Below are 9,937 nucleotides of genomic sequence, written 5' to 3'. Positions count from 1 at the left end.
CTCTCAACCACCTCAAATTCAAAAGCAGGACACAAGGACAATTAGCTACCTTATGATATTGCTGCTCTGGAGCGTAGTGTAGTGTTTCTATAGAGCAAGGGTCTTCAAACTTGGCAACTTTAAGACTTGTGGACTTCAACTCCCAGAATTCCTCAGCCAGCTTTGCTCAGCCAGCTCCCAGAATTTCCTCAGCTAGCTTTGCTGAGGAATTCTGGGAGTTGAAGTCCACAAGTCTTAAAGTTGCCAAGTTTGGAGACTCCTGCTATAGAGTGACATTCCACTCTAATCACTATAAACAGATTGTTGTACTGCAAGCTTTGTTAGAAAAGATGCTACACACACAGAAGTACAAGTTCCATTAGAAAGTTGGATCAATTCTTGATCAGTCTTTCTGGAATGGTGGTGCAAAGCTTTGTTCTCTCTAGGTCCCCACCTCTTTTGCTGCCTACTAAATATCTTGAGTTGTAGCTCCCGTTGTATCAGCCAGAGAAGTCAATATGGGTCTGGTGGTTGGGCAGACCTTGCCTGTCTCCAGCCACCTGGCACTTCCTGAGCCTCAGGCCACTTTCTTCTGCTCGGTTGAGTCACAGACCGATTTGTAGAATTCCAAGAGGAGCCTTGCAGATGTCCTGGGCCTCTCGAGGGTTATGAAGTGTCCACATTTTTCCAGCCAATGCACTTGGGATTTAGGAATGGCAGCTGCCAGAACTGCTGCACCTGAAGAATCGAAGATCTACAACAACAAAGAAACACTGAATTTTCCCTTTCCCTCGAAAGTCTTTTTAAAGGGCATAGAAAGGATCTCCTGATGTGAAAGGCTATTAACGAATGAAGCAGTTGGACGGCATTGGGCATATTATTGTTTCTTCAAGCACAGAGTCATTAAACTTGAACTTTCCTTCATTAAACCTTTTAGGCAGGTCTGGATTCTCTTGGTTTATGTCTTTCTATGTAAAATCTTAGTTCTCATCTTTTCTTACAGCAAGGCCTATCTAAACTAGAAAAATTAAGAAGATGATCTTACTGATCAAGTTACCAATCATTCATGTTTAACAAAAGTGAAAGAAACAGCTGAAAAATATCATTTCTCCTCCTCCTTCCTCCCCCCTCCTCCTATCTGAACTTTTATTTGTGGGGTCCTTGGTGTCCTCTGAACTTGTTTACTTGCAGACATTTCATTATCAAACTAGGTAATACTGTATAATCAGCAGGGAGTGAGGTTTATTCTCATTTTACATACTCTTGGCTTGTTCTGTCAATGTAAGTGGGAGGGCATTTTTTAAAAAATGCCCTCCCACTTACATTTAAAAAAAATGTTTCTGTTTCTTTCGCCTAGGCAACTTCTACATATCTCTAACAAGGCCATCCTTCTTATTCTTAACAGTTGGTTACAGGTAGTCCCAGTGGTGGAATTCAAATTTTTTTTATTACCGGTTCTGTAGGCAAGGCTTGGTCGGCGTGGTGTGGCTTGGTGGGCAAAATCCTCTGATGTCCTGTATGGTTGAATCTCTGGCATAGCTTTCATCTTCCTCAGAGCATAAAAAGTCTCACAACCATGTCAAGCAGGGGTGCTATTCAGCAGGTTCTGACAGGTTCTGGAGAACCGGTAGCGGACATTTTGAGTAGTTCAGAGAACCGGCAAATACCACCTCTGGCTGGCCCCAGAGTGGGGTGGGAATGGGGATTTTGCAGTATCCTTCCCCTGGAGTGGGGAGGGAATGGGGATTTTTCAGTATCCTTCCCCTGGAGTGGGGTGGAAATGGAGATTTTGTAGTATTCTTTCCCTGTCACGCCCACCAAGCCACATCATGCCCACCAAGCCATGCCCACAGAACTGGTAATAAAAAAAATTGAATTCCACCACTGATGTCAAGTTAGTGTCTCACTGGGGGATGATGATGATGATTATGATGAAAAATCTCACTATTTTAACTCTTCATCTTAGCCCAGGAGGAAAAAATAAAACATGTTCTCTCTCTCTCTCTCTCTCTCTCTCTCTCTCTCTCTCTCTTTCTCTCTCGCTAACATGTTAACAATGATTTCCAAAATCGTGAAATCAAATCTTTGTTTTTGTTTTCATTTAATTTGTAAATTCTCTAAAGAAAGAATATAAATAACCTTCCCCTGATCCAGTCAGTGAGGAGAACGAGGTCTGTTTGTGTCTGAATTTTGGGGAAGGGGATAAAGAGACGAAAGAAGTATTTTAAGCCTAACAGGCTCCTTTGAAACTTAAAAGCCCTGAAGTTTCCCAAATAAATCCTCATCCTGCACTCTTCTGGAGTGTGACCCTTGACAAGCCATGCAAAGCCCTCACAATAATGAAAATGGTTCATTTCTGCTACCTAGGAAGGTGTGTGCTTCCAGTCCTTCCTTCAGGTGTGCTATTCAGAAGGTTCTGACAGGTTCTGGAGAACTGGTAGCGGAAATTTTGAGTAGTTCGGAGAACCGGCAAATACCACCTCTGGCTGGCCCCAGAGTGGGGTGGGAATGGAGATTTTGCAATATCCTTCCCCCAGGAGTGGGGAGAGAATGGGGATTTTGCAGTATCTTTCCCCTGCCACACCCACCAAGCCACACCACACCCACCAAGCCATGTCCACAGAACCTGTAGTAAAAAAAATTGAATTCCACCACTGCCTTCCTTTATTGGTGGGCATCACGTTCCAATATTAAAAAAAAAGGCAAGTACTGAGCCTTTAATCCAGGCCAAGTACAATTCTCTAGTAATACAATAATTTCCATTGTTGTGAGGGTTTCCTTGCCTCATTGCAACACACAGTGTGCACAAAACCCCAGACAAATATACATCCCTTACCTTGTCGTCCTTTCCCCAAATGATCTGGGTGGGAGCTCTGATTTTCCTCATGTTCTCATGGAGGCTGTACTTCGATTGACCACTGGTGAGGTCCAGAAAACCTTTCTCAATAAAAGGAAGCAGAATTGGTTTATGTTTTCTCTCCCCCCCACCCCCCATTCTAATGAGCAGTGAAACCTGTCATGGGCTTTGCCTGTTTCTGTTCTTCAGTTTTCTTATAAATAGGGAGATGAGCAAACTTAATTAACAAACGCTTGGCTGGAATGATAACTTGAACCTTTTGCTGCCCCATTTGGCTGATTAAATGTCAGTTCAGCAGCTTTTCCAACATGCATCTCTCTAGCATAGCTGGACAATAACCTCTGGACTCCACACCCAATGGGGATTGAATTGACTGGGAATTATGGGAGTTTTATTCCTAACAACCTTGGAAGGCTTGTAAATTGGGAAAGTGTTCTGCCCCAGCTACGGACCCCATAGAACGCAGCACACACAAAGTCCGTTCAAACCTTAGTTTACTAAATAAACCAGTCTTTTACAACAACGGTTGTTAATTAGTTGCATTAACAGCCGCCAAGAATTCAAAGAATAATAACTGAAAGCTTACTATGGTTGGCAGAATGCCCAGAAGCAATTTGCAGGAAGCTGATAAGATAAGCAAGACAAGACACGAAGGTATGTAAAGTAAGTTGTTCCCTGCAAATTGCTTCAGTCGGCGTTCCTCCTTAAATAGGCTAAGGGAGTGGCCAATTAGCCCCAAGCCTTACTCTCGAGGAGACCTCCTCCAGAGGAGCCACTCCTGCCTTTTGGCAGCTCTGCGCGCCCGTGCATCGAGAAGAGGCTCCTCCTCTTCGTCCTCTTCACTTAAAGGAGCCTCTGGAGGTTCTGAAGGCCCTGGCTGAATCCCCACCTCTGGCATCACCTCTTCTCCAGCCTCCTCATTGTCCGACTCGAGTGCCAGCTGCACATGCTGCTGGAGCAGCACCACACCAGCCTCCTTGCTGTCTGAATCAGCTACTAGCTGCACAGGTGGCGTACGGGCCTCAACACTAAGGCTGATTTATGACGAATACAAAGGAGATCTGAACTGTGGTACCTCAGTGTGCAGAGTGGTACAGCTACAGTATACTGTATCAAGAGACCACTGATTTCCCCAAGACTATTTAACATTTTAAAAATCAGGAATCAAGTCTCAAATCCAACCTATAAATAAAGAGAACTTTCCTAACATTGAGAACAATTAACCCGTGGAATGGCTTGCCTTCAGAAGTTGTGGGGCGCTTCATCACTGGAGGTTTACATTGTCTGATATGGTATAGGTTATATGCTTGAGCAGGGGGTTGGACCAGATGACCTCAAAGGTGCCTTCTAACTCTGCTATTCTGTTCTGTCAAATATAACATGCAAATGCAATCAGTTTGTGCTGAGTGGGGAGTTGATGCTGGATTGATTGTATTGGTGCTAAATATAGGCTTCTCTTTCTGAAATGTGGTCTGATCCATACTGTGTCTTGTACTTACATTTTACAAAAACAGACTTGTGTGATGTCCGATCTTCAAGATATCCCTTTAGGAGCTAAAAGTGGAGAAATCAAAGGGCAAGTCAGAAGTTATTAATTTTAATTTATTTTATTTATTAAAGTTATATGCTGCCCGCATCTTCCCCCTAGGACAACTCTGGGAGGCTTATAGAATAAATTAGATTGTATTGAATTATGTTTGAATGGGAATTTGCGATTTCTTACACTTTTCTTTGAAAAGTGTAAAAAGCCAAGCGTAAGTATGCTCATTCTCAACTCTAGGGACACCAACGTGATGAAATAAGTATCACGTTTTTCTAAGGCAAGTTTGCCCTTTCATATTTGAATCATGACATCATATGCAAGTACGAAAGATCTCCTGTATGGAGAATTAGTGCAGGGAAATTGCCTCAGAGGGAGACCACAGCTGCAATATAAGGATATCTGCAAGAGGGACCTAAAGGCCCTGGGAATGGACATTAACAACTGGGAAACCTTGACCTCTGATCGTTCAGCTTGGAGGCTAAAGACACACCATGGCCTTCTCCAATTCGAAGAGACACTTGTTCAGCAGGCTGAGGCAAAGAGGCAGTCCCAGAACCAGCGAAATCTGAGGGCTGGGCAGGGGACAGAATGTATCAGCCCTCAGTGTGGAAGGGATTGCCACTCTCGAATTGGCCTTTTTAGTCACACTAGATGCTGTTTTAGGGCCTCTTTCCAGAGCACAATACCATAGTCTTTCGAGACTGAAGGATGCCAATGAATGCAAGTACCTAAAGAATGGTCCTTGAGTCACTGTGTTGTACATTTTGTCATTTGCACTACAGCAGGGCAATGTCCAGGAAAGCTGGATATGCACAACCACATTCCTGATTAGCAATTCATTGCATTGATGAGTATAATTCTTTTCACTAAAATCATCTTATCCTATAACAGTCATTTTGAAAACTTCTTACAGGGAGACGCTCAATATTAGGCTGGATATTTTGATGAAGATAATTTACAATGACTGGTTCAAGCCCATTCTTGACAACTTAGTCAACAATGAGTAAAGCAGGATTGAACCTGTAGGTAAAAAAGATGAAGAGGAGAAGAGGAAAATAGTCTTGGGAAAAAATGGTTAATTTTTAAAAAGTATCTAAGGGCAGTTTCAGTCATTCACAGCTGAGAAAAATTAAATCTGTAATCCTCAGATTGCCTGTTTAATTTCTAGCCTTGTCATAGAATCCCAAAGGTACTTTTTCATAGGCAACTGGACCTGGTTTTTCCTTGAAAACATTTCATTTCTTCTTGGATGAGAACTGAAACATCTTCAAAAAATGGAATTCAATGGTGAAAAAAGTAAGGTTCTACATTTAGGCAAGAAAAACCAAATGCACAGGTACAGTATATGTGGTACCTCGCTCAATATAGAACCGGTGGTAAAACCGGTGGGAGGCTCCGCCCACCAATCCTGACGTCATCAAAATGCTTCTGTGCATGCGCAGAAGAGTGCATATATGCATGAATGAAGCAAGCATGTGTGCGCGGCCCCATTGCAAACTGGTAGTAAAGGTAAGTAGAATCCACCCCTGGCCAGCAGTGTGCAGCAGTTGCCAAAAAAGCCAACAGAGTTCTAGGCTGCATAAACAGAGGGATAGAATCAAGATCACGTGAAGTGTTAATACCACTTTATAATGTTTTGGTAAGGCCCCACTTGGAATACTGCATCCAGTTTTGGTCACCACGATGTAAAAAAGATGTCGAGACTCTAGAAAGAGTGCAGAGAAGAGCAACAAAGATGATTAGAGGATTGGAGGCTAAAACACATAAAGAAAGGTTGCTGGAACTGGATATGTCTAGTCTGATGAAAAGGAAGACTAGGGGTGACATGATAGCAGTGTTCCAATATCTCAGGGGCTGCCACAAAGAAGAGGGAATCTAGCTAGTCTCTAAAGCACTTGAGGGCGGGACAAGAATTAATGGGTGGAAACTAATCAAGGAGAGAAGCAACTTAGAACTAAGGAGAAATTTCCTGACAGAACCATTAATCAGTGGAACAACTTGCCTCCAGAAGTTGTGAATGCTCCAACACTGGAAGTTTTTAAGAAGAGATTGGATAACCATTTGTCTGAAGTGATATAGCATTGTGGGGAACATTTTATAGCAATGGGACAACCTACTTCTTTTTTTCTTCTGGGTCTTTAGACTATAAATCTGATGACACTAATGTCTTGGTTATTTATTTCATGGTGAGCAGTTCCAGGATACCTTTCTTTAAAAAAAAAAAAGAATGTTTGAATGAATGTAAGGATGGGCAGGTAGATGAACGAATAAACCTATCCAACCTCTCTTTTCCAGTTTCTGTATTTTTGAAATGTTCATGTTCTTTTACCTTCTGGTTTGTGTGCTCTCTCTGGCTGCCCCCATTAAAATAAGAGAGTTAGGGAAGGAGAAAGAAGATGTTATCAGAAGAGACTGGGTAACAGCATAGCAATCCATGAAAGGTCAGATCTTCACCTGAATCTTTAAAAAAATGGGATGGTATAAGCAGAGCTTTATGAAGTTTTCCATCTGCTCTTCTGTAACTGGGATAATAGCATTCTCCACAGAGCCCTTAGAGAAAATCAGCTCACGTAATTGGGCAAAAAATTCACTGTCAGTTAAATACCTCACACCTGTAAGTAAGGGAAAGTGCAAAAATTTAAAAGCTAATATAAGACAAACACAACATTGCTACCCCATTTTAACAGGAATTGCAGGCATAGATTTATTTAAAGAAAGCATATATCATTTTTTCCTCATAATTAGATTTCAATTATTATATCCACAGCTGGTACAAGTGGAATAACTGGTGGGTAAAAGATTGGATAGGAAAAATGGTGGTAACCCAAGCATAAAGCTTAACAATCATGGCAGGTAGACCTTATATGAAGTATACTACTACCACCAGTTGCTCATCACTTAAGAGAATAACAGTTGGCAGGGACCTTGGAAGGATCTCCTGCTCAAGCAGGAGATCCTATACCATTCTGGACAAATGGCTGTCCAAACCCTTCCTAAAAATCTCCAGTGTTGGAGCACCCACAACTTCTGAAGGCAAGCCATTCCACTGATTAATTGTTCTCGCTGTCAGAAAATTTATTTTTAGTTCTAGGTGGGATCTCTCTTTCCGTCCATTACTTTTTCTCTTGCCCTCAGTTGCTTTGGAGAAATAGGTTGTCCCCCTTTTCTCTGTGACAACCCTTGTAATATTGGAAGACTGTTATCATGTCACTCTGGTCCTTCCCTTTGCTAAACTAGACATGCCAAGTTCCTGCAAGCACTCATTATATATTTTAACAGCCAGCCCTCTAATCATCTTTGTTGCTACTCTGTGCACTTTTTCTAGAGTCTCAATACCTTTATATCTTTATATTTCAGTGGCCAAAATTGGATGCAGTATTCCCAGTGTGGTCTTACTAACTTACTTCTACTTACCCCCCTGAAATGCATGAGGAAGTATTGCATCTGATGAGAGAAACCATCCCCAAACAATCCATCAGATTCTTATATTATAATCTAACTCAACGGTCTCCAAACTTGGCAACTTTAAGACTTGTGTACTGCGCCAACTCAGAAAGCTCAAACTGCCCAAGGAGCTGCTGATACAGTTCTACAGAGGAATTATTGAGTCTGTCATCTGCCCCTCTATAACTGTCTGGTTTGGTTCTGCAATCCAACAAGACAGACACAGACTTCAGAGGATAATTAGAACTGCAGAAAAAACAATTGCTACCAACCTGCCTTCCATTGAGGACCTGTATACTGCACGAGTCAAAAAGAGGGCTGTGAAAATATTTACAGACCCCCTCACATCCTGGACATAAACTGTTTCAACTCCTGCCCTCAAAATGACGCTATAGAGCACTGCACACCAGAAGAACTAGACACAAGAAAAGTTTTTTCCTGAACGCCATCACTCTGCTAAACAAGTAATTCCCTAAACACTGTCAAACTATTTACTAAATCTCCACTACTATTAATCTTCTCATCGTTCCCATCACCCATCTCCTTCCACTTATGACTGCATGACTATAACTTTGTTGCTTGTATCCTTACGATATATATTGATATTGATTGTTTTCTGATTGCTTATTTGTACCCTATGACTATCATTAAGTGTTGTACCTTATGATTCTTGATGAACGTATCTTTTCTTTTATGTACACTGACAGTATATGCACCAAGACAAATTCCTTGTGTGTCCAATCACACTTGGCCAATACAAAAAATTCTATTCTATTCTATTCTGTTCCGTTCCGTTCCATTCCGTTCCGTTCCGTTCCGTTCCGTTCCGTTCCATTCCTATTCCTATTCCTATTCCTATTCCTATTCCTATTCCTATTCCTATTCCTATTCTATTCCCAGAATTCCGCAGCCAGCATGAGATAGAGTTTGGGCCAGACATTCTGCCTTTTCCTTCACAGTTTACTTATTTGATATAGATACTTACCAGCTGGGCAGAGGAGGGCTAAAGAGGAGACGTGGGCTGGATAGAGAGCGGCATAAACCCCAGCAACCATGCCTCCCATGGACATGCCAACCAGGTGGAAAGGCTTGTGGTTCAGGCCAGCACACTGGACAAACTGAAACAAACATTGGGAACAAAGAGATTGTGGCTGTGTTTTCATGAGGTGTTTACCGATGCTTACCCATTTTTCTGAAACTACAGTAATTCCATTTTTTTGGCTTTCCACAATGTTCCAGGCGGCAACGTCTAACCAATAGTGCGCCATTTTGGAAAGTTAAGCAGGGTTTGATACTAGAAATATCTGACTGAAACTGAAATAGGAGCGAAAACATTAAAGCAAAAACTTATAAAAGAAGGCAGTGGTAAAATATTGTCTTTTATCTCCAAGAAATCAAATAGACATTTCCATGAAGTCACCAGAAGTCATGCTTGACTGAAAGGAGATTCTACATTTTTAATACAAAGAGTAGATGGCTTTATATATTTTTCATTGCCCAGTAAAATCTCTTCTTGGTTTATATCTAATGTCTCATCCCTCCTCACTTTCCCCATTTGCTATCACTCACCAGCCTTCAAAAAACAATGTATCACATCACAGTTCAAGAGATACCCTACCTGGTATATCCTTTTAGCTTGAGCAACTGCTGTGTAACTTTCTCCGAGCAAGCGAGCAGTTCCCCCGTGACCTGGCAGATCAAGGCAGACCAAGTGGAGGTCCTTAGGAAAGACCTGTGGGGAAATGGTTCTGCATGTGAATCCAAGGAATAAAAACCAAAATAGCTGGCTCTGTTCATTGCCAAGACTAGAGAAGAAATGCTGTTCTTGGTCCTGGAATCAGATCCAGTTCTCTTTTGCCTTCCGTTCCCCACCCACCCCACACCATATTTTCCTCTTCTTCCAATGATATCACCAAATGATGCGTTTTGGAAAACTGAGCATGTTCACACCTCACTAATTTATTCTAGACGATGGTTATCTCTCTCTTTCTAATCTCTCTCTCTCTAATCTCTCTCTATTATCTATCTGTATCTATTTATCATCTATCTATCTATCTATCTATCTATCTATCTATCTATCTATCATCTATATCATCTATCATCCATCTATCTAT

At 41.7% G+C, this 9,937-nt stretch overlaps 1 protein-coding gene across 2 annotated transcripts in view; it reads right to left on the bottom strand.

Annotated features, from left to right (window-relative positions):
• Positions 1-303: 303 nt before the first annotated feature.
• The window catches only part of LOC117673946 (monoacylglycerol lipase ABHD6-like), a 19,216-nt gene continuing 9,582 nt past the window's right edge, over positions 304-9,937 (bottom strand). For both annotated transcript variants that reach the window (XM_034431677.2, XM_034431678.2), the window contains 6 exons: positions 9,442-9,555; positions 8,809-8,941; positions 6,834-6,991; positions 4,336-4,390; positions 2,816-2,916; positions 304-733 (listed from right to left, as the gene is read on the bottom strand). In XM_034431677.2, coding sequence (XP_034287568.2) covers positions 557-733; positions 2,816-2,916; positions 4,336-4,390; positions 6,834-6,991; positions 8,809-8,941; positions 9,442-9,555 — 738 coding nt within the window. In that variant the 3' untranslated portion in view covers positions 304-556. The remainder of the gene's footprint in view (positions 734-2,815; positions 2,917-4,335; positions 4,391-6,833; positions 6,992-8,808; positions 8,942-9,441; positions 9,556-9,937) is intronic.

Source organism: Pantherophis guttatus, chromosome 2, assembly GCF_059756535.1.
Source record: "Pantherophis guttatus breed Tessera chromosome 2, ASM5975653v1, whole genome shotgun sequence".
Classification (NCBI taxonomy): Eukaryota; Metazoa; Chordata; class Lepidosauria; order Squamata; family Colubridae; genus Pantherophis; species Pantherophis guttatus.
This window is presented reverse-complemented; position numbering and strand designations above follow the sequence as displayed.